This window comes from Oryx dammah, unplaced genomic scaffold (assembly GCF_014754425.2).
Source record: "Oryx dammah isolate SB20612 unplaced genomic scaffold, SCBI_Odam_1.1 HiC_scaffold_10, whole genome shotgun sequence".
Lineage (NCBI taxonomy): Eukaryota > Metazoa > Chordata > Mammalia > Artiodactyla > Bovidae > Oryx > Oryx dammah.
Window position 1 is genome coordinate 75,880,124 of NW_024070194.1, and position 25,122 is coordinate 75,905,245.

At 44.6% G+C, this 25,122-nt stretch overlaps 1 protein-coding gene across 1 annotated transcript in view; it reads right to left on the reverse strand.

Annotated features, from left to right (window-relative positions):
• Positions 1–20,209: 20,209 nt before the first annotated feature.
• ISM1 (isthmin 1) overlaps positions 20,210–25,122 on the reverse strand; it is an 89,941-nt gene continuing 85,028 nt past the window's right edge. Inside the window, exon 6 of the mRNA XM_040248291.1 lies at positions 20,210–21,926. Within this exon, the coding sequence (XP_040104225.1) occupies positions 21,409–21,926 (518 nt within the window). The 3' untranslated portion in view covers positions 20,210–21,408. The remainder of the gene's footprint in view (positions 21,927–25,122) is intronic.

Sequence of the window (25,122 nt, forward strand, 5' to 3'; positions counted from 1 at the left end):
AGGTGCAGCTCCCAGGCTCCAGAGCACAGGCTCATTAGCTGTGGCACACAGGCTTAGTTGCTCCATGGCATACAGGATCTTCCAGACCCAGGAGTGGAAACTTTGTCTCCTGAATTGACAGGCAGATTCTCTACCACTGAGCCAAGAAAGCCCAAGATGATACTTCTAACTTCATTTTATGAGACCATTACTGTTTTGATACCAAAATCAAAGGCATTATAAGAAATGAAAACTTCAGACCAATATCCCTCATGAATACAGATGCAAAAACCTACCAAAATACCTTTTAAAAATCTACAAAAATATTAGAAAAATCAGATTTAACCACACATAAAGCCAGTTGGGGCTTACCTAGCAAGTGCAAGGTCGATTCAGTATTTAAAAATTAATCAACATCATCCAATGTTTTAATAGTTAAAGGAAGAAAAGCCACATAATCATATCAATAGTTTAGGAAAACATCTGACAAAATTTAATATTCGTTCATGATAAACATTCTTAACAAGGAATAAAACCAACATCTCCAACTTGAGAATTATAATTTATTAAAATCCTATAGCTAATATCATATTTAATGGATAAAGACAACATTTTTTCCTATAAGATTGGGAAGGCAAGGATATCTAATCATGTTATCCCTCTTCTATATCATCCTGGAAGTCCCGGCCGTTGCACTACCAAGAGTGAGAAGTAAGGGCCATTCAGATTGGAAAAGAAAAGATAAAATTGTCCCTATCTGAGATGACATGATAGTCTATGTAGAAAGAACATTTCAAGGTATCACTAAGAAAACACTTGTAGGACTCAGATTAGAGTTTGACAAGGTTATGGGATATAAAGTAAGCGCAACCAATCACTTTTCTAAAACTAGCAGTGAACAACTGAACTCTGAAAGAAAAAGTGTTGAATTAGTTTGCCACAGTTGCTATAACAAAATACCACAGACTGGGTGGCTTAAACAACAGAAGTCTATTTTCTTAGGATCATGGAGGCTGAGGTCAACGTTGTGAGGGTGTTGGTTTCTTCTGAGGTCTTTCACTCTGGCTTGTAACGGTTGTCTTCCTGTGTCTTCACATCTCTGTGTGTCTTTGTGTCCCAATCTCCAGTCCTACTGGAGTAGGGCCCGCCCTAAAGACCTCATTTTAACTTATCTTCCTTTTTAAAGACTCTGTGGCAGAAAGCAAAGAGGAATTAACTTGGTGAAGGTGAAAGAGGAGAGTGAAAAAGCTGACTTAAAACTCAACATTCAAAAAACGAAGATCATGGCATCTAATGGCTCAGACGGTAAAACGTCTGTCTACAATGCAGGACATCTGGGTTCGATCCCTGGGTCGGGAAGATTCCCTGGAGAAGATTCCCTGGCACTCTTGCCTAGAAAATCCCATGGACGGAGTAGCTTGGTGCAGGCTACTGTCCATGGGGTCGCAAAGAGTCGGGCATGACTGAGCGACTTCACTTTAATCCCATCACTTCATGGCAAATAGATGGGAAAACGATGGAAACAATGATAGACTTCATTTTCTTGGGCTCCAAAATCACTGCTATCATGACTGCAGCCATGAAATAAAAAGATGCTTGCACCTTGAAAGAAAAACTATGACTAACCTAGACAGCATATTAAAAAGCAGAGACATTACTTTGCTGACAAAGGTCCGTCTAGTCAAAGTTGTGGTTTTTCCAGTAGTCATGTATGGATGTGAGAGTTTGACTATAAAGAAAGCTGAGAGCTGAAGAACTGATGCTTTTGAACTGTGGTGCTGGAGAAGATTCTTGAGAGTCCCTTGGACTGCAAGGAGATCAAACCAGTCAATCCTAAAGGAAATCAACCTTTAATATTCATTGGAAGGACTGATGCTGAAGCTAAAGCTCCAATACTTTGGCCACCTGATGCAAAGAACAGACTCCTTAGAAAAGACTCTGATTGGGATGGGATGGGAAAGATTGAAGGCAGGAGGAGAAGGGGACAACAAAGGATGAGATGGTTGGATGGCATCACTGACGCGATGGACGTTTGAGCAAGCTCTGGGAGTTGGTGATGGACAGGGAAGTCTGGTGTGCTGCAGGGCATGGGGTTGCAAAGAGTTGGACATGACTGAGCAACTAAACTGAACTGAAAGACTGTCTCTAAGTATAGTCACATTCAGAGATACTGTGAGTTAGGACTTGAACATAGGAATGTTGGGGAAACAAAATTAAGCCCATAACAATGACTAACAATAGCTCAGAAAAAGGAAATAATTTCTAAATCTAAAAAAAAATGTGCACAATCTATATGCTGAAGACTTTAAAATATTATGAAAGAGATTGAACATGTCCTAAATCAATGGAGAGACACACCACATTCGTGGACTGCAAGATTAAATATAGTAAAATGTCACCTGTATGCAAACTGACCTATAGATTTATTGCAATTTTAATAAACATGCTGTCAGAATTTTTTACAGATAAGGACAAGCTGATTCTACAATGTATATAGAAAGCTGAAGGAATTAGAATAGCCACACAAAAAACAATTCTGTAAAAAGAATAAAGTTAGTGAACCCAACCTGATTTAATGACTTACCTTAAAGCTACAAAAATCAAGACAGTATTGGGGAAAGGATATGCTTACTGAGAAACAAAACAGAATGGAACATCTGCGGATTCTTTACCAGCTGAGCCACAAGGGAAGCCCAAGAATACTGGAGTGGGTAGCCTATCCCTTCTCCAGTGGATCTTCCCAACCCAGGAATCGAACCTGGGTCTCCTGCACTGCACGTAGATTCTTTACTGACTGAGCTACTAGGGAAGCCCCACATTACTGGGGGAAAGGATATGTTTATTGAGAAACAAAGCAGAATGGAATATCTGGGAAAAGACCTAAACGAGTAAAATCAACTGATTTTTGACAAAGGTGCAAATATAATTAAAGAGAGTTTTTCCAATAAATGACATACTAAGCAAAAAAGTAACCTTTGACCTGAACCTTACACTTTATATAAAAAATCAACTCAAAATGAATCACATGGATCTAAATATAAAATTTTGGAGAAGGCTATGGCACCCCACTCCAGTACTCTTGCCTGGAGAATCCCATGGATGGAGGAGCCTGGTAGGCTGCAGTCCATGGGGTCATGAAGAGTCAGACATGACTGAGCGACTTCACTTTCACTTTTCACTTTCATGCATTGGAGAAGGAAATGGCAACCCACTCCAGTGTTCTTGCCTGGAGAATCCCAGGGACAGGGAGCCTGATGGGCTGCCGTCTATGGGGTCGCAGAGTCGGACACGACTGAAGAGACTTAGCAGCAGTAGCAGCAAATATAAAATTTAAAACCATATAAAATTTTTAAAGAAAACAAAAGAGAAAATCTTCCTGACCTGGGATTTGACAAAGATACCTTAGACCTAACACCAGAATGCCAATAGATAGGGAATTCCCTGATGGTCTAGTGGTTAGGACTCCATGCTTTCACTGCTGAGGACCAGGCTCCCCCAAACCCACAAAATCCTAATAGATAAAGTAATTTAAATTAGAATTCATCAAAATCAATAATTTTTGCCATGCAAAATATACTCAAGAAAATGGAAAGAAAAACTGCATTCTGTGAGAAAATTTGTGAAAATTGCACATTTGACAGATAACTTGTAGCTAGGGTCTATTAAGAACTCTCCAAATTCAACACGGACAAAACGAACAGCCAAATTTAACATGGGCCAAAGACTTGAAAAGATATTCAATTGAAAAAGATATCTGGGAGGCAAATGAACACATGGATAGACGTTCAACATCACTGACTATTAAGGAGTTTCAAACTAAGAACATAATGAGGTACTATTTACCTCTTAAAATGGCTAAAATAAAAACCTGACAATACCAAGTGTTGATAAGGATGGATGGCAAGTGGAATGCTCATATATTCAGTATTTGCATACTGGTGAGCCTGCAAAATGGTGCAACCAATCTATAAAATCATTCATTCGTTTCTTAAAAAGTCAAATTATAGACTTAACATATGACCCAGCCGACCTACTCTTAGATATTTACCCTAGAGAAATCAAATCTTATGTGTCTAAAAAATCTTGTACAAAATTATTTATAACATCTCTTTTCATAACTGACCCAAATGAATATGTCTTTTAATGGATGATGGATAAATTGTGGTATATTAAGACAATGGAATACTACTCAGCAATATAAAAGAATGAAACAATCAAGCTCTCTCTCACTTGCACACACACACAAAACAACTTGGATGAATCCCAAAGGCATTATACCCAGTGAAATAAGCCAGGTGCAAAAGGTAACATGCTGTATGTTTTTATTTACAAGACATTTCATACAGAAAAACCTATAGTGATCTGTGATTGATTTCCAGAGGCCAGTAGGGCTGGGGTGGAGGAAGTGACCACAACAAGTGGAAAGAGAATTTTTGTGGGGTTGATGAAATTATTATTTTTTTAATTCATAAAGAAGTTTCTATTTCAAAATGTTGGGGTTGAAGAACAAGGTTTTCTTTCAAGATGAGTGTTGAATACTCCTAAAAAAATTATTTTAATAAGCAGCTCTACAAGCAGCCTATGGCATGTGGAGGAATAGTCATGCCCAAACACCCAGTTCATCAAATGAATTATGAATAAATACATTTTAACCACAAGTCAGGGCTTTGATGCAGGTGGGATTCATTGAAGAGTTGATTATTTTGGATCTGGCTTCTCCTAGAGGTAGCTTTGTCCTCTGATGGCAGAAGGGGTTTTGTCCATGGTCATGTCCCCGGGAACAACCAGATGACTGTTTCAAGAAACAGCTTGAGGAGTGGGGTGAGTTACATCATAACCCTCTGCCCCCATCCCTTTTCCCACAGCAGATCTGTGAATCCTCTCTTGGCATCTAATCTCAGCTCTCTTCTCCCTTGTTCGGGAATCAAAGTGACAGGTTCCTCTCTATTTTATTTATGGAGACACATATCAGAAGAACAAGCAAGCAAACAAGAGCTCTAAACCTCAAGCACGAGGTTTACACATGTTGCAGATTTGCTTTCTCAGGACAGATGTGCAACCTTGCTTTTCAGAAGGGACCTGAGACCTCTAACCCCTCGCTAAGAACAAAAGATAATTGTCTCGGTTGCGGGATCACATGTGTTTCCCATGAGAAGGGAGACTCTCTGGGGTCACCCTGGCATGGTCGGGCTGTCCTCTGGGCACCCCCTGGTGGTCACTGAGGTGCAGTGTTTCTTTGTTCCTTGCCTCTGGCTGCTCTTTGGCTGGGACCCGCCTATAAAAACAAAGAGAAATATTCTGATTTGTTTCTTTGGAACAGCAAGAAAGAAGTAGCTGACCACCAAGAGAAGCAGCAGCAGAAAAGAAACAAAGCAGCTTCTCATCAGTGGTTTTAAATGTGATCATCAAAGCTAGGAGCCCTTGTGTTTTCTTCAGCTCCATGAGCAGGACTCTTGGCCCCTGTTAGGCTTTGGCTTTAGTTTTCTCAGCTGGAAAACAGGAAATTTAAACTAGATGATTTCTAAGGATGCTTCTGACTTTAAACTTATCTATTATCTAGTATATGTGTAATATATGTTTGGTAGGTGTTTTCTGCAGAAGTGTTGGAAGCCATTTTTGCCACCTGATTTGGCACCTGACCTGCAAAGAGATCAGTGCCTGGAAAATTGAAGAAAATGGAAAGGCGTCGTTTTTAAAATGTATTTTTTTTAACTGGAGGATAATTGCTTGATAATACTGTGTTGGTTTCTGTCATACATCAGCATGAATCAGCCATAAGCATTCATATGTACCCCCTCTCTGGAGCCTCCCTCCCACCTCCCACCCCAGCCCACCGCTCTGGGTTATCACAGATCACCAGGTCCCCAGCAAATTCCCTCTGGCTGTCTATTTTGCATATGGTAATGTCCATGTTTCAATGTTACTCTCTCAACTTGTGCCACCCTCTCCTTCCCCCACTGTGTCCTTAAGTGTGTCCTTGGAAAGACCTCTTGTAGATATTGGTTTGACCTCCATCGTTCAACCCTTTCTACTTGTGGCAGCTCACACTTCTGAAGATTTGAAATAGAAGATCATGATTAGGGGATAAAGCCCGTTGAAACTTAGTTTACTTTCGTCCGAAAGGCACTCATCCTGTCATGATTAAAACCCGCAAGTCTTCAGAGAGACCGAAGGATGTAAGTCTAAATTCAATGCTTCTGCTGAAAATAGACAAGACCCTCTTTCCACTCCTTTGAGTTCAGCCCATCATTTTAAGGCTTCATAAGTCCTGAAGTTAGAAGTCATATTTTAAAAACACACCTCATATTTACTTATCTCTTACAGGGAGCAAGGCAATTGATCCCTACAGTGTCCTGTGTATTTTTAATCCAGTCACATAATTGCTCTCACCTTTCATCTCCTTACCTGTGAGTTGGGTCCAGGAAAATCAGACAGCCCACAGGGACATGCTTTGTAAATGGTTCAGTTCAGTTCAGTTCAGTTGCTCAGTTGTATCTGACTCTTTGCGACCCCATGAATTGCAGCACGCCAGGCCTCCCTGTCCATCACCATCTCCCAGAGTTCACGTCCATTGAGTCAGTGATGCCATCCAGCCATCTCATCCTCTGTCGTCCCCTTTTCCTCCTGCCCCTAATCCCTCCCAGCATCAGGGTCTTTTCCAATGAGTCAACTCTTCGCATGAGGTGGCCAAAGTACTGGAGTTTCAGCTTTAGCATCATTCCTTCCAAAGAATACCCGGGGCTGATCTCCTTTAGAATGGACTGGTTGGATCTCCTTGAAGTCCAAAGGACTCTCAGAGTCTTCTCCAACACCACACTTCAAAAGCATCAATACTTCGGTGCTCAGCCTTCTTCACAGTCCAACTCTCACATCCATACATGACTACTGGAAAAACCATAGCCTTGACTAGACGGACCTTTGTTGGCAAAGTAATGGCTCTGCTTTTGAATATGCAGTCTAGGTTGGTCATAACTTTCCTTCCAAGGAGTAAGTGTCTTTTAATTTCATGGCTGCAATCACCATCTGCAGTGATTTTGGAGCCCCCAAAAATAAAGGCAAGCACTAACATGTGTTGTTAAAGGTGATTTTACAATAAGACCCCATAGATGCCTGAAGTTGCATTGTTTTCCTACAGAACATCAATCAATTACTTCATATGTTTCTTGGCTTAAAATGATCATTCTTCTTTAGTGCAAGTTGTTGTCCTCATTAGAAGAAACAGAAAACATTTCTTGGAGGAAAACGTATCCTAAGAGTGAAAAGCTGCTCGCATAGAAACCCAGAAAGGTTCACAAGAAATATTGCATTTCTCATCAGTTTGGCTATTAAAAAAAAAAAATTTGTCTGGAGGAGGGGACAGAAGAAAGATTTTCCATTCTTCCATGAGGAAGCCTCCATTTTAGGCTATTGGGGTTGAAGAACTAGGTTTTCTTTCAAGATGAGTGTTACATCCTCTCCTTAAAAACTTTGTTTTAATAATCAATGTTAGGAGCAGTACATGACACGTATAAGAACAATGAGACCCAAAATGATGAGGGCAGTTCATCACATGAAAATTATGATCAGAACGTAGACATACAGATGAAATAGGAGAATATATATTTTTAAAATTTTATTTTCAGTTGTGCTGTGAGGGTTTTCTCTTGTTGCGGTGAGGGGAGACAACTTTCTAGTCTAGCCTGGGCTTCTCACTGCAGCCGCCTCCCTTGCTGCAGGGCACAGGCTTAATTGCTTCGAACCACATGGGATCTTCCTGACCAGGGATCAAACCCATGTTTCCTGCACTGGCAAGGGGATTCTTTACCAGTGAGCCACCAGGGGAGCCCAGATAAGATGTTTTATAAGCCTAGTGACGTAAATGACTGAGAGGGCTTCACTTCTTATGACTAGTAATGAATGGAGGGCGCCGCCTCTGTTTTGGAAGAAAAGGATGCAATGATTATCAGCTGTCTTGGGAGAGAAGGTGATGTGCTTTCTCTGTGGTAACGCACTGGAGGGGATCTGAGTTCCATCCTTTCTCTGAGAATCTTTCTCTCTCTACATTTATAGTGTGGTTCCAATTTCCTGTCCCATTGCCCTGGAGCCCCTCCATTTCTGAGAAATGCACCCCCTCCCTTTGAACCAGTCTCCTTAGCATCTGTCTTTACAGCAGGCAAGCCTCAGTGTATCTCCTGCTTTATGTGAATACGCCTCCCCCGACCCTGCCCATCCGCTCAACCTCTGGACCAAGGAAGATTTGGGGACCTCAGCTGTGTGTGGCAGTCCGGTTACTCCCCACTTAGTGCCTGCTTTTCCCCCGAGCTGTCCTGACACAATGCCTGGCAGCTTGGGGAATATGCTCAGGACAAGTGGCTGGGTACCTTTTGGGGCTCCTTTGATGGCTGGGGGATGCTGAGTGGCAGGACATTTAGGCAGAGAGAAGAAATGGTGCCACCTTCCCCTAGAGTGCACACCTAGTTGTTCCACGGAGCCAGGAAGGACTGTGGCGTTTTCTACCCAGACACTGTCAAATGTTGTGTCTTCCTATGGTAATCCCGGGGACTCTTTTCATCCCAGGGTTTTATTCCAAATGGAATGTTAAGAGAGTTCAGATGCGGAGAGACAGGTCAGGGCGGTGGGGGTGGGGAGAGGTGTGAGCCTGTCCAGATCTGTGGCTTTGCCAGAACTGTTTTTAAGTTGACACAGGGCTAAATAAAAAGCGCCCCAGCTTTGATCTCAGGGACTTCCTGGGTAGACTGTCTGATTAGATAAAGATCACGTATCCACCCCCACCCCCATCATCTTTTAGGCAGTAATCTAAGCTCTGCAGCCAATTCCTTGTCCTGGGCTCCCTGTCTCTTTCTCAAAGGATGTCTCTCTCTCTCATTGGGTCCCTCCCTGGGTCTTGGGTTTTTCTTTCTGTTTGAGCCGGAAAAGGAGCTTGAGTAAATAGAGTACTTCTTTTCCTTTAATTCTTCTTAAGTTGTTTAGAAACAAAGCAAAAGCTTTGTTTGACAGCCTCATATGGGCCTCGTCTGGCTCTGGGCATCAAAGGGAACTGGTCTCTGTTTGCAACATGGTCAGCTGCTGGGGTGCAGTGACTTGGTAGGTGGAGGGTTTGGAGAGAGAAACACCGTCCGTCTCTGCTCACTGAGTTCGTCAACCAAGACAACGGGGTGTGAGGGGTGTGGGGTAATCTCTGCTCCATGACTCTGTAACTTAGAGCCGGTCACCCAGGAGATGCACTGCAAACCATCTTTGATGATGATGAAGTGACTTGCTCTTGACAGCTTTAAGAAAGCTGCCAGGTTGAAAGTCATCTACGCTGGTGACAGCTTCTAGCTTTGTTCAGAGGAGAATCTCTTTGTGACATTATAAAAGGAGATTTTGCAAAAGGGGATTTGCATTTTTAATATTTTCTTTTTCTTAACTTTCTGTGCTGATAACGATTCTAAGGGACACACTCCCAGTTTACATAATATAAATGTTAACTCACGAAACCTTCATGACAACCCTGTGAGCAACAAACAGTAACACTTGCTAATCACACTAAGCACAGAGCAGTTAAGACTCTAACTCAAAGTCACACAGCCAGTGGTCAGCAGATTAAGGACAGGCGGTCAGGTCCAAGAATCTGACTCTGCTGCCTGCCAACCTCCTAACACACACTCACTTAGACATTCACTAAGAAAACACACACGGATAAAAAAGGTTATGAATTTATGAATTCAAAAATATTTTAAAATATTTACATACACATGAAAAATAGTCACATTTTTATGTGGGAATCAGTTGAATGTAGCAATTTATTCATCAGTTTCACAAACATTTCTTTGAGAGCCACTCAAGCCCTGGGCTAGGTGCTGGGGTTTGAATGGGGATTGAAATGTAGTGGGTCCCTGTGTTTAACTTAGGCTTCAAGGCACCAGGTCTGGGCCAAGAGACAAACATCACGTTGACATTGCAACATTTCTGAGGATTTTAGATGCTGTGGGGCCAGGCTCTGGAACTTCCTGGAACAGAGTGTTTCTCTACTTGGATCCCAGCAGCCAGCATCACTTTCCTGGAGAGAAGCTCAGCTCCAGGCGGCATGCTGCAGGACCCTGCACCTAAGGCTCTCACCTGCAGCGTTTATATGGTCTATACCCCTATGAAAGAAGCTGCTAATTTCCTCTCCAGTATCTTCTTTATTCATCAGAGAATCCCTATTTTTAAGCTGGGGCACATGGCTTCCCCACATAAACATGATATCCCTCGTCATCTCTTGCAACTAGGTGTGGCTGGATGACTAAGTCCTGGTCAACAGGAAGCAAGGAGATGTGGTTTCTGCAACTTACGGGAAGTTCTGTTTTACTCCTTCCTCTTTGTGCTGACAGGAATATGGACATGATGGCTGGAGCTTAGGCAGTCATCTTAGACCATGAAGTGGAAACTGCTCGCAAAGAAATGTAAAATAATGAGACTGAAGGACCTTGGAGTCCATACCTACCTGGGACTATTTACCTTGAGGTGTATTTTTCATAAGAGAGAAATAGATTTCTACCTTATTTAAGCCACGGTCAGTTGTTTTTCTCTATCCTAATATAGCTAAATCCAATCCTACAAGATAGAGCATCCTTCTTAATTAACATGTGATGTGATTTTATTCAGTTGAATCTTTCTAAAGCTACCTAGTATCTACCCAACGTGCTGTTGTTCTGTTTAAATTAAGCAGAGTTAAGTTCTCTTGTTTTCAGACCTGAACCCAGACTGGTCCCGTGAGTCTCAGAAGTTCTACTCTTGAGTTGGCAAACACGGGATGATGCTGATTCTTTTAGGGTGGAAATACTTCCTCAAAACAGGCTTCCCAGGTAGATCAGCAGTGAAATGAAAGAATCCGCCTGAAATGCAGGCGTTGCAGGAGACACAGTCTCGATCTCTGGGTTCAGAAGATCCCTTAGAGGAGGGCATGGCAACCCACTCCAATATTCTTGCCTGGAGAATCGCATGGACAGAACAGCCTGGATGGCTACAGTCTGTGGGGTTGCAAAGAGTCGAATGCGCCTGAAGCAACTTGTCACACACGCGTCTCCTCAAACACAGCTCTACTAGTGAAGCCTGAACTGTCTTGGGAATTCGCTGCATGATCCTAAGCCTTTGCCTGCATTCTTAGAAAAAAAGAAAACTTCCTGTTTCCTAGGGCCCTGGAGCCCCTCAGCTTTGCTGGGGTGCAGCCAGGGGCTCTCACCGCAGGGCCTGATCAGTGGGGTCAGGGGTCTGAGTCCATTTCAGCAGGAATGGGAGCCCAGGGCGCCTTTCTGTGCAGAACTACTTGCTGCTCCCTCAGCTGCCTCCGACTCTGGGAACATGGGTCACCTCCTCAGAGCAGACTGAACAGAGTCCCTCTCCCCGAATCCTTACATGGGGTTTTCAAAAGGGCCAATGCTTTCCGCGTGATCGGTTCTGGTCAGATAGCTGCCTCCCTCTAAGTCGACCACGTGCCAGGCGCCCTGCTGGGGCCGTAGGCTGGAGGTGACAGGCCTCTCCCAGGTGAACACAGGGTCTCAGCCCCAGCGTCACCGCAGTCAATGGCACGGCTGGCCACCTCCTGCTCTGTGGATGCGCCCACAACTGCCAAGGGCTGTTAGAATCATGACCTTGTAGGAAGCCTCGTAAGTTACCACTGCATTTAGTTTTCCTTCTCGACTTTTGCTTCCTTTTAGTCCTAGTTTAAAATATGTCACATATACAGAAAATGATGTAACAGTTGCATCTTATGTAATTTTCAGGCTTAACCAGTATTAACATTTTGCCATATGTTGCTGTTAAGCTGCTAAGTCATCTCCGTCTCTTTGAGACCCCGTGGACTGCAGCACGCCAGGCTCCTCTGTCCTCCACCATCTCCCAGAGCTTGCTCAAATTCATGACCATTGAATCAGGGATGCTCTCTAACCATCTCATCCACTGCCCCCCCTTCTTTTGCTTTAGATCTTTCCTAGCATGAGGGGCTTTTCCAGTGAGTCAGTTCTTCGTATTAGGTGGCCAAACTATTAGAGCTTCAGCAACACTCCTTTCAGTGAATATTCAGAGTTGATTTCCTTCAGGGTGAACTGGTTCAATATACTTGCTGTCCAAGGGAGTCTCAAGAGTCCCAATTCTCCAGCACCACAATTCAAAAGCATTAATTCTTTGGTGCTCAAGACTTCCTTATGGTTCAACTCTCACATCCATACATGACTAGTGGAAAATCCATAGCTTTGACTATATGGACCTTCATCAGCAAACTGATGCCTCTGCTTTTTGATATACTGTCTAGGTTTTTCATTGCTTTCCTTCCAAGCAGCAGGTATCGTTTAATTTCATTACTGCAGTCACCATCTGCAGTGATTCTGGAGATCAAGAAAATAAAATCCATCACTGCTTTCACTTTTCCCCCTTCTACTTGCCATGAAGTGATGGGAAGAGACGCCATGATCTTAGTTTTTTGAATGTTGAGTTTGAAGCCAGCTTTTCCACTCTCCGCTTTCACCCTCATCCAGTGAAGTTTCTCTCCACTCTCTGCCGTTAGAGCGGCGTCATCTGCATACACTTGTGCATATTGTAGGTTTTATACTTACATTGTTACATATTTATGGTTTCTCTTTTTGAAAAAGAAATAAAAGATTACCTCTAAAATTTCTCTTCTTCTCCACCCACTCACTATCACTCAGACCTAGAGGTGACTGTTATCCTGAGGTTTTATCTACCCTTCCCATGCATAATTTAATTCTTTAATTCCCTATGTCAGTGTCCAGCCATAATACAGTAGTGTTTTGTGAGTGTTCAAATGATTGAAGACTGGGTAATACTTTACATACCCATTTGTAATTTGCTTTTTTACACGTTATATGTTTATGGCACATCTGTGATGCTATGCCTAGCTCTAGATCATTTAATAGTTGGATGGTATTCTAGCCTATGTATATAACATGGCTTATTTGTACATTCCTCTACTGGTGAGCAATTTTACTTGTTTCTAATTTTTGATAATATAAAAAAGACCTTCAGGAGGGAAATTGGGGAATTTGTTACATGACAGCTTCAACACTACTAGGGATAGTCAAATTATTCTTGTTTATATCAGTGCAACCAGTGGTGATAAAGAGTGTCTGTTTTGTCACTGTCTTGCCAGTACTTGATGTTATCAGCCTTGTTGTCATAAATAAAGTGTGGCAACACTGGCTTGTTAATTATAATCGCTCTGACGAGTCACGTCCTCATCCATCCTCATGGTACCGATCACATTGTATTACAGTCATTTGGGTCAGTCACCCCCGTGGGACGGGGTCCCTGTCCATCTTTTTTCACTTTTCTGGTGCCCAGAATGGCAAATGGTGACTGACACACCCTTCATCAGTGCTCAGTACACATGTGTTGACTTAAATATAAGAACGAACAGAACAGTTGGCGAAGACTTAGTAAAAGGGGTGAAATGAAGATTTGCCCAAGAACTGGAGCCTTCACACACTCCTGGGCAGAGGGCCAGTCAGTGTAATCGCTTTGGAAAACTCTGGGCCAGTGTCTGATAGCGCTGTGTACACGCTCTGGCCTACCAAATTCACTCCCAGTAGAAATGCTGAGCACATGAGCCCCAGTGGCATGCCCTGGACTGTTCATAATAGCACTATCTGTAAGAGCTCCCAGCTGGCAATCGCCCACACGCCCACCCATGGGAGAATGGCTAAATAGACATAAGCCATACGAGGCAGTGATGGGCATGCAGGACCTATGGCTGCAAAGAGCAGTGAGGGAAACCCCACAATGCGGTGCGGAGCAAAAGGTGCCACATCTCAAGGAGCATAAGCTGTGTGCCTTTGCGTTGAAGCTCTGCAGGACCAATCTAGTGCAGAAGTCGCAATACTGATGACTTTTGGTGGGAAAGTCAGTCCCTACTGGAAGGGGTCACGGAGTGCCCTTAATGTTAGTTTATTTATGTCATATTGGGATAAAATTTACATATGATGAGATTCAGTTTCCTTAAGGGCACAGTTCAGTGAGTTTCGACAAACGCCTACAGTTGTGTAGCCGCCACCATGACCAAGATGTGGGACACTGGCATCACCACCAAGATCCTCTCATGAGCCTCATACTCCACTTCTTGACTTCTGTCACAGGTGTCATGACCGGTGAAGGTTCATTTCTGTGAAAACTCACTGAGCTGTGTCCTTATGACAAGTGCGCATTTTCCTGGAGGCATGCTTTCGTGTAATAGCATTCGAAGAGCATCTTGGACAAAAGATTGGCTCCAAAATCAGCAGTTGGCTGCAAGATGGCCAGTTTGGTGGCAGAGGGGCTGCGAGAGGAGCAGTCAGAGAAGTGATGGGCTGTGCATTACAGCAAAGCAGAGTACGGGCTGCAGAGAGGGAGGCTGCAGCTTTAACTCAAGCTTCGGGTCCTGCCACTTGCCGCTGGTGAGTGGTGAACCAGCCTTTATCTTTCCAGCACTGGATCCCTGCCCTCCTCTTTTTGTTTCTCCCTTTAAGTGTGTGCTAAGTCACTTCAGTCGTGTCCGACTCTTTGCAACCCCATGGACTGTAGCCCGCCAGGCTCCTCTGTCCATGGGATTCTCCAGGCAAGAATACTGGAGTGGGTTGCCGTGCCCTCCTCAAGGAAATCTTCCCCACACAAGGATCGAATCTGTGTCTCCTCCATTGCAGGGTGGTTCTTTACCCGCTGAGCCATCTGGGAAGCCCATTTTTCTTTTTATAATATCCTGCAATAGCAGGTGGGGGTGTCTTAGAGGCAGGCTTCTTCTTGGAAGCAATGAAGGACCTTGAAATGTTCTTGTCAGAAAGTCCTACCCTTCCCAGCTGATCAGCATAGGACACTTTGCTCTCTTGCTCTCAGGAATCCTGATCACGTGACTATAAGTTGGGCCATCTTTGAAAATCTCTTCCTGGTCTTGGCTGGGTGGCTGGCTGGGTGGGACCCAGCCATCCCTGCCTGGGGATGGAAAGTCTCCTCGAGGCCAGGTGCATCAATGGTGTGGTTCTCTCCAGCGTCCCCTTTGTGAGGCTCTTACCTTAGTTACATTAATAGAGGTTCCAAAGAGAATTTCATCCTGGAGATCCTGAATTTTTCTTCTTTTTTTCATTTTCCTTTTTATCTTTTTGGCTTTTCTCTTTCTCCATTTGTTCATCTCTCCAAGATTTAAACCACCCCCCAACAACAAACCTAAACCCCAACCAAGTTGGAATTAAAGAGGTGAGGGGTACAGCTAACCAAATTGAACCTCCCTGTCTACTGGTGTAAAATTTTAAAATGGTGCCTTTCAAGATCTGCTACCATTCCTTTTCACTAAGGAATTAAAAGTTTACTTCATTTAGACCGTTCCTTTCCATGGCAAATAAACCTAACTTTGAGCCATGACCTTTGCGAAAAAATAAACAGGAACTTGCAGAGAAAAAAGAATTCTTTCTCTTCTTTGAAAGTCAGGTTTGAAATTTTTATATCCTTTGAGTCATATTCTTGAAGCTATTGGCTGATTAGTTCAAGAAATGTTACTTTCCCAACTCAAACATGACATTTTGAAAATCATCCATGAATTGCATGCCTCAAGAATGAAAGGTTTTTCTGTGCCGTTTGAAAGTTTTTTTTTTCTTTCATTTTAACAGCAATCATGAATATCTATGAGGGCACATTTATGACTCCCAGAACAGATAGAAAATTAGCAAAGCCATAAAATTCTTACCCAGCTTTGCTATTGCAGCTGTGTCTCAGTCCAGTTCCCCACAGATCCCCCTGCTGCTAAAATGGCTAAGGATGATGTTGTTTTTGCCATTACCAGCAAGGCACTGGTCTTTATATGTTGGCTTTTCAAATCTCTACATGGAGATATGAAAAAAAAAAAAGTCTCTATCTAAGCTTTGTTCTTCCGGAGCAACAAAAAGGTTGCTGTTTCCATAAATTTGTTCCTGAAAAGTCTTAGCTTCTGATTCTGGAAAACACCCCACTTCTTCTAATCCTATACAGTAAACCAATGTTTAACCTCAGAAAAGCAACTGGCTGTAAGCTTTCTGCCTTAATTTACACTACTGTATTCAGGATCTGTAGACATGGATGTATGTTTCTGTATATATCCACCCAGTAATTACTGAGGCAAGCCTTTAATTTGTCTGAAACCATGCAGGCATAATGGTGACAACCCACACATTTTTCCATTGGAAATTGTAAATGGAAGACAAAGAAAGAGCCCCAGCTCCTCTCTCCCCACCCCCTCCACTTCCTGGGAGGCTTTTTCATGACTCTTTGTCCATCGGGCCAGAATTAAGTCAACACTCAAGGGGTGTTGATCACTGTCACTCAGGTGCTTAGAGCAGTATTACTCAAAGTGTGGTTGGTCTCTTGAAGCAGGACTTGTCTTTAGTCAGCAAGAAATGAAGTTAAAAATTAAGAAAATGTGTTCAGTAATGTTTATAGGGATGTGGCAGAATCATTTCCTGCCTGTTGTACCTAATGATATACTAAGTTGCTTCAGTCATGTCCGACTCTTTGTGACCCCATGGACTGCAGCCCGCCAGGCTCCTCTGTCCACAGAATTCTCCAGGCAGGAATACTGGTGTGAGTAGCTGTGCCCTCCTCCAGGGAATCTTTCCTGACCCAGGGATCGAACCAGCATTTCTTACGTCTCTAGCATTGGCAGGTGGGTTCTTTACCTCTATTGCCACCTGAGAAGGCCCTCGTCATAAAGACCAGGGGTTTATTTTCATCTCGTAAAAACTACACGGTATGGTACTGAAGTCTAGTAGAGCTTCTATTGGGCTTCCCAGGTGGTGCTAGTGGTAAAGAACCCGCTTGCCATTGCTGGAGATGTAAGAGACACGGATTTGATCCCTGGGTCAGGAAGATCCCTTGGAGGAGGGCACTGCAACCCATTCCAATATTTTTGCCTAGAGAATCCCATGGACAGGGGAGCCTGGTGGCTCCAGTCCATAGGGTCACAAAGAGTTGGACCTGACTGAAGTGACTTAGCGAGCATTAGGGCAACCGAGAGAGTCACGCCTTGAAGAAGGAAAGAGCTGGGGTCCTTAGAAGGGAGCCGCTTGACCAGAAACATACTTTGTTGGAGGTTTTTGTATTAAGCCATTGTGATTCTGAGGCTTATCTATTACAGCAACTAGCATTAATTTAAATAATGCAACATACACATGCGATCAAAAAACTTATTTTTCTGGCTATTACTTACCATCATCTCAGATCAGGCACTTATTTATTTATCAGCCGTCTCCCCTCCACCAGGAAAACTTGGATTTGTATGCCGCTGCCTCCCTGGCATCTAGAACAATGCCTCACAACTCGTATATGCTCAATAATTAATTCTCCAATGACTCAACACCAATGCACAGGGTCCATGACAGGCCCCATGCTAGGAAATTCATATCTCTTATCTTATTTCATCCTCCAAACAACTGTTTGAGGAAACTGGAATATGCAGAGACTGATTGAATTATCCAAAGCTGACAACTGAGGGAGCCAGGACGGGAATCTAGGCAGTCTGACTCGGTCCTCACACTCTTCTGCCCCCATCCCTTGCCTGATGACATCCACCAGGTACCGAGCCCGAGGCTGGGAGCCAAGGAACACATGAGACCCTGCATCTGCCCTTAAGGTCTAGCCAACAGCAGTGGTTGACACGGGCTCGGGTGTAGCAGGGAAAACAGGCTGGTCTCTGTTCTTATCCGTGGGGCAGGCTGTCTTTTAGAAAGTTAGGCTCTGCTGCTCACCCAGCCTGAGAAAGGGCTGAGATATAGGATTCAGATCCTCTTGTGGAATATGGAAGGACTGGGCAAAGCTGAAGCCAGGCCCTCCGTCACCAACGTGAGACATCCTGAAGGTTGGTGGAGGGACATTTGGCAGATTTGAACAGCCTGATCCAAGGCAGAGTGAGCTGGAGCAAAGCCCTTAATCCTGAGTGGTGGGAAGAATTAGAAAGAGAGTTGACTAGGGGATACGGTTAAGAACATGACTTAGTGATCAGACAGAACGGGCTGCAACCAGCTTTGCCATGAACACAGCCTCATGAGCTTGGGCAGATTAGAGGACCTTGTTGGGCTTTTTGCGCCATGTCTGTAAAATGGATGTAACCTGCTTAACTCCATGGTAGAGTGATCAGCAGAGGAACCAAGTGTGTCCTCTGGAAGGGTGGCTGGTACGGTGCCTAGTCTTGGATCTGTGGTCCCTGGTCTCAGGGTGGGGAAATCTACTCCTTGGCCACTGAGCTACAAAGCTGGAAAGACTTGGAGACTAATCATGGAGGATGCTTGAATCGGGTCAGGAACCTGCCCAGCTCCTTGCGGGCCTCGTCTTCATCCTTCCCACACACGGCCACCAGAGGGCCTTGGCTCCTCTGTCCACCGCTGTTGGCTTGCTCAGACACGGCCCCCCAGAGCCCCAGTGGGTTGCTGGAGAAACGGCTCTCTTTCCAAGGATCAGCCAAGGAGCAAGGCCTTCAATGAGAGCTGTTTGTAGTCACTGGTGCTACAGGCGAGGGAGCAGACAGACTACTCTGCGGTGGGCGAAGTTGGCCCTTGAGCACATGATCTGCTTTCCATGAAGCGATTACCCAAGGTTACCCTGGGGCTGGCCTGGGGCCCTTAGTGAATGAGGGCCTTCTGGATAGAGGCAGATTATAGTTCAGCAAATTTCCAGAAGGGATGGCACCGTCTGGATGATGGGTGGGAGGCTAGCAGTGTTCTCAGTAGGTGAAGGGCCCAGGAACCCTCCCCAGCTCCCAATTCACCTCATCTTCTAACTCTCAGTTTATTATGCCAGTAAGGTCTGATATTAAGAGGCAAGGAGCCCATTGGAAATGTTGCTCATATCAGCTATTCACATTGTAGTAGGAAAGAGCTTTCATTTTCCATGCTAAGTGAAGTAAAAGTGAAAGTGTTAGTTGCTCAGTCGTGGGGAAACTTTTTGCAACCCCATGGACTATAGCCTGCCAGATTCCTCTGTCCAGGGGATTCTCCAGGCCAGAATACTGGAGTGGGTAGCCTTTCCCTCCTCCAAGGGATCCTCCCAACCCAGGGATTGAACCCAGGTCTCCCGCATTGTGGGCGGATTCTTTACCAGCTGAGCCACCAGCCCATGTAGGAAGCCCATGCTAAATCCTTAACAAAAACACCTTAGACATGGCTCCATAACCTGCCATTCTTATCCCTCTGGCTCATCACTCTAAACATCCCAGTTTTCAGAAATCACCACGCTCTTGCCTGGTTCCTTGCCTCTGCCCACGGTGTTTCCTTATTCTGAATGCATCCACCTGCTCTCCTTCTTCTAACATTCCTCCTTTGGATCCAGCAGGTACCACCCCGTTTCCTGCCTCTATTTTCCCAGAAGACTTTCTACTTATCCTTTACAGAACACTTATCGGAGGGGGTGATTGCTGTATGTTTGTGTCTCTCCTCATCACTAAAACGAGCCTCTCAGGTGATTCATCCTCACACACTCTGCTTGAACACCTGTCCCGAGATACTCACCATCTCGAAGGCTATGCATGCCATTGCAAACAACTCTCTCGGCAAAAGTGGTTTTCCCATTATTAGGAACCAAATCTTCCCTGGTATATGAACCTACTGACCCCAGCAGTTCAGCTGCCTAAAATTCTTTCAAATCGGAATAAAGATTCTCTTCCCATAATTAGGAACAGATCTCAAATATAAATATCCTGAGAGTGGGCAATACATGTATAACTTATTCTAAAGTATAAATGATAAAAGCTTTTCCATAAAACAAGATCTTACTAAGAGAACCTAAGGGTAGGATTAGGAATATAAGGACATGAAAAATTTGATATAGTAGAGCACTGGACTAGGAAATGAAAGATGGGCCCAGTTTGACCTGTTATTTCTGAGTTTTGGTTTCCTCATCTGGAAAAGGAATCACTTACAGGATGAAGAATTCTATTTATTACTGTAATTGCAAAATTTTGTGTGGAAGTGGTCCATTCACCTGGGCTTGTCTTAAGCCTTTGATTTGGCTTGGCTTTCTCAGTGCTTTCTTAGCTCTGGATGGGCAAAAATTTGCACGTGTGTCAATGAGCTTCAGTCTCCTGGGGACTGGGTTGATGTTCTTGGTGCCAAAGATGCTGACTCACACCACTCACCATTACATCAATCAATGAGGCTTTTATTCCCGCCTGTTTTGAACCTTCCTCTCCCCTGCCTTGAAACCCTGTTTTACCATGGCTATTTATGGAATTCGTATCATAAATATTTGCAGGTAACACATTTACTGCAGGTAACACATTTTATTATGATTTTATTATATAATCTCTTTTCCTGGAGTTTTGCAAGTAAAGACTACATAAGAACCAACTCTTTATTTGTCCTAAGTTCCACCCTACAGAACCAGGCCAATATTATAATTGCTTGATGCACAAGACTCAGTGACTCAATAAATACTTTACAAAAATAATGTATTTTTTCCTTTCTTAAAACATAAAAAATTAGGATTTTCTAGATGAGTTCCCTTCCTCATTTTTATATTTATTTACTGGAAATATATTGGTGGAGAAAAAAATTGTTAAGATGGTATGAAAATAAAATAGATGAAATGAAGTTCATGTTCTTTCTCCATTTATTTTGCAGTTTTCTTTGGAAAAGTGCTACTCCTTGTTTTTAAGTCTGATCTTCCTGTAGCCTTCTGAACCTATTAAGGCATGAGCAGAAATTCTACCATTCTGGGGTCTTTTAGTAGAATTACAGCATTGTGCTAATATTATCCTTTATTTTAAACCTTACTTAAAACTAGGCCTCAGATTTGCTCTTAAAATATCCATCTGCTTCCCCCTCTACCCCCTACCAGTCTGAGGGAAGGGCATTTTGGCAGCTGAGACTTAAGCGAAGTACCTCACTGGCTAACTCACCTTTGGTTTCAGGTTTTCTTATGCTGATATCCTTCTATTGCATTTCTCATTTTTAAAGAAGTCATTCCTGGAAAATTCCCTTTCTCTTCCACCTCCCTAAGCCTCTTTCTGAACTCTCACGGAAGTGATTAAATAATTTCGGGATGACAACTCCAGAGAAAAGGTTATGCATAAATCACATTCATATTAAATAAGTTATACATAAAACTGCTTATCACGTTTACAATTTCAGTCTCTTTGCCCCATTGCTTCTCTCGGAACCATTGAATCCGAGGTGAGTTGAATTCCACCCACCACAACTTCCAGGTTCTTCTTCCGGCTTCTTTCTTCACATCCTCCTGAGAACGTCCCTTCCTCGGAAGAGTTCCAAGGGGACCGTTGACATTGAAGATGGCAACGGTGGCTTCAGATGGCAGTTGCGAGGGCCTGGCGCAAGCCCTCGTGTAACTTACGACAAATGCTCGCGTGGTATATACACCTGTACATGTAAGCTGGCGAGAGCGGCTCTCCGCGGGCTGCAATCAGCGTGGGGCGTTTGTGTCGGGAACACCAGAGGCGGCGTCTCTTTAATACTCCCTGGCCTCTTGAAACTGCTTGATGTAATCTTCGTCGGAGGGGCTCTCCGTGCACTTCTGTCCGTTGTTGGGAGGCCGAGCCTCGTTATACCTGCTCCAGTCGCCCTTGCAGATGACCCACGGCAGGATGTCCACTTTGTAGTGGAGCTCCGCTGAGAACTCAGTGCTGATGAGGTTGGGCGTCCCCGCCCCTTTGCCCCTGGTGATAAGCTGCATGTTGTCGCCGTAGCAACAGTGCTGGGCAGCCAGCGTGGTGCTCTCCAGGGACAACATGGAGCGAATGCAATACCGGGCTGTGGGTTTATAGATCTCCAGCTTCTCCTTGGGCCCGCTGGCGTCCTTCCAGCGGAAGTCCTTGCGCTTGATGCGGTCGAAAATGTCAGCTGTGCTGTAGGCCACCTCGGTGGGGTAGGAGCAGGGGCAGCTGGGCAGGTCGTTGATCACCTTGTGCATGTATTTCTTTAGGAACTCGCTTTTGCAACTCATCCAGCGCTCACAGCTGTCCGTGTCTGAAAAAGGCCACAGAGAAACTTCTCATCAGGTGCAAAACTGGGAGCAGGATGACTTTAAAGTCAACCTCTCCATTCCCGGGTGGCAGTCCCTGGTGTGGTGAACACACTCACTGTCCTTGAACTTGGGAATTTCTTTGTCCACAAAGTTCTCTGCACCACCAATTCCTTACTTTATATTATGAAAAAATTTTCAGATACATAGGAGAGAAAATATACAATGACTGCCTAGATGCCATCACCTAGACTCAATCATCGTTATATTACCCTCATTAAAATTTTCTTTTGGAAACATATAATATTATTATTCCCAAACTAGTCAATGCTAAAGGAAATCAACCCTGAATATTCATCGGCAGGACTGATGCTGAAGCTCCAATACTTTGGCTACCTGATGCGAAGAAACAACTCATTGGAAAAGCCCCTGATGCCGGGAAAGATTGAGGGCAGGAGGAGAAGGGGGTGACAGAGGATGAGATGGTTAGACAAAATCACTGACTCAATGGAAATTCCAGGAGATGGTGGACAGAGGAGCCTGACCTGCTGTAGACCATGGGGTCCCAAGAGTTGGACATGGTTTAGTGACTGAACAATAACAAGTTTTAGTAGGCATCTACAAAAAAAGGTGTATTTTCTATGGTTTCCTGAATAACCATAAGCCCATTATCTATCACTCATAACTAAATGAACAATAATTCAGAGATCCATTTTGAATCTTCTCTTTAAATAAGCAATGAGTGATAGAATATACCTCAAAGTAATATTTGTAAGACTAAGTTTTATTCTACCACTCATTGACTTGGAGATCAGTCCTGGGATTTCTTTGGAAGGAATGATGCTAAAGCTGAAACTCCAATACTTTGGCCACCTCATGCGAAGAGTCGACTCATTGGAAAAGACTCTGATGCTGGGAGGGATTGGGGGCAGGAGGAGAAGGGGACGACAAGGATGAGATGGCTGGATGGCATCACTGACTCGATGGACGTGAGTCTGAGTGAACTCCAGGAGTTGGTGATGGACAGGGAGGCCTGGCGTGCTGCGATTCATGGGGTCGCAAAGAGTCGGATACAACTGAGTGACTGAACTGAACTGAACCTCTTAACCATAGGCAGCAAACAGTAACAATCATTATATGCAAATCTCCATGAAAGATGCCTTAAAGAAGAGGCTGGTGGACCCTGGTTTTAGAGAATTCAACATTTGGCCCAAGGCCACTGACCTGTAGCCTTATAGCCAGAACTTGTCATCAGAGGTGTGTCATGTTTGGCCGTTACAGTATTTAAAAATAATGAATTAATTGCCAATATTTAAGAATTAGTTGATTCTATTTATTCCTGTAGATTCCCTGTTCCATTTGAAAAAACAAAAGATATACTGATGCTGGTCCCACATTGTTCCCATGGGAACAAGTGGTCCTGTGAATAGGGGACAAGCGGCTACTTCTTGGTCAAGGCAGGAGGTCCCCGGTCTGTCACCTTCCCTGCCTGATCCTGTCCCTGTGGGTGTTCACTCTGGGTCATTCAGTCGTCAGAGTTTAGGGCTTCTGGGCTGGTTAATGTGTCAGTCTGTGTTTTCCCAAAACCTGAGACAACGATGCAATGGAGACAGTTCTTTGGGAGGTGATTCTGGGAAACACCAGCAGAGAAGGGAGGCGGGACAGGGAAGGAGGTGGGCAGTGTGGAGTGTGGATCAAACACGTAACCACTGGAGAGACTGGAGCATCTTTTCCCAGGACCTGGGAAACCCCTTCAGAGTCAGGGTGGACCTTTACCCAAGGTCCGTGATCCTGCAAAACAGCCAAGGTTAAGAAATCTCCCCACTTTTGCACATTTTGGAAAACCACTTACTGTAAGAACCCTCTTCCCCACAGAACATGGTAAGTCTCACCGCTGCCCCTGTGTTTTCCTATGACAAAACCAGACACAGGGGCTTCCCTGGTGGTCCAGTGGTTAAGACTTGGCACTCCCAAAGCAGGGGACCCAGGTTTGAGCCCCGGTCAGGGAACGAGACCCTGCGTGCCACGATTAAACATCCCACATGCTGCAACCAAGACCCCGTGCAGCCAAATAGAAACAAAACAAAACAAAACCCAGATGTAGATGCTCCAGATTCCCTTTCTTTGCCTGATAAATGATTAGCTAAACTGCTCATCCCCACCGATCAATTAGAGCAAAATGTATCTCAGATAAACTTTAGTGAATATCCTCTCCTTCTTTCAAGTCCCTGAACTTGGGCCTGCCCTCAGCCTGGGCCAGAATACAGCCTTTCTTTAGGGGTGCCTCCCGAAAAGAGGTTGGTCTCCCAGTAGAACATTCGCTCATGTCCTGTGTGATTCTGACACTCTTCCATCTCATGTCCCCTACAGGGTTCTTCCAGCTTTATTTACTCCTCTGTCAAAGAAAACTCTTTAGCCCTAACTCTTGAGAGGCTTGCAGGCCTCTAGGTGCAGTGTTCTCTATTGCGAACAGGCCCCTTGCCCTTTGCACTAAATAATCCTTGGAATACAGTCTTTGAAGAGAGGTATTTTTATTTGGCAGGGGCCTGGGTATCAGTCACTGACTGGGGGCTGCTCCTGGACTTCTGGATGACTGTGCATTTATGGGCTGGTGGGCTCTGGGGGCCAGAACAGGCCCCCGGCAGAGACCCCCAGGGGCTGCTGCGGGGTAAGGATGTGGCGTGGGCAGGTTTCCTGAAGCATCTGGCTCAGAAAGCTGCACTGGGTTGGATGAAACGTATCTCAGGAAACCCTCCATGGTGGAATGCAGGGGTGTGTGGTGGGGAGCAAAAGCAAAAATATCCCACCGGTGTTAAAAAATGTCATTTTCTATCAGGGCAAGTCAGGGGGTGCATCCAGGGGTGAGCGGCCCTGGGCTGGCCCGGAGGCTTGGAGGGGTGGCCACAGCTGTCTCGCTCAGAGCTCCTGCAAGAAGGCCTCAGGGGTGCTTTGCTGCCCGGTGTCGTGCACCTGCCCTGGGGTTCACATCCAGCTTGTGCTCCCTTGAGGCTGCTCGTGGTCAGCCGCTAGGGTGCTGCATGAGGGGGGACTCCCGGGTGAGGCAGCCTTTGCTGGCTTCCTCATGGGTGTAGGTGAGACTTTCTCCAGCTTCCCGGAGGCCCTTGCTCCCAGCCCTCTCTCCTTCCTTCCCTCCCTTGGCAGGGGTCAGGTCTGCCCCTCCATCTGAAAGCTCTCCCCGCC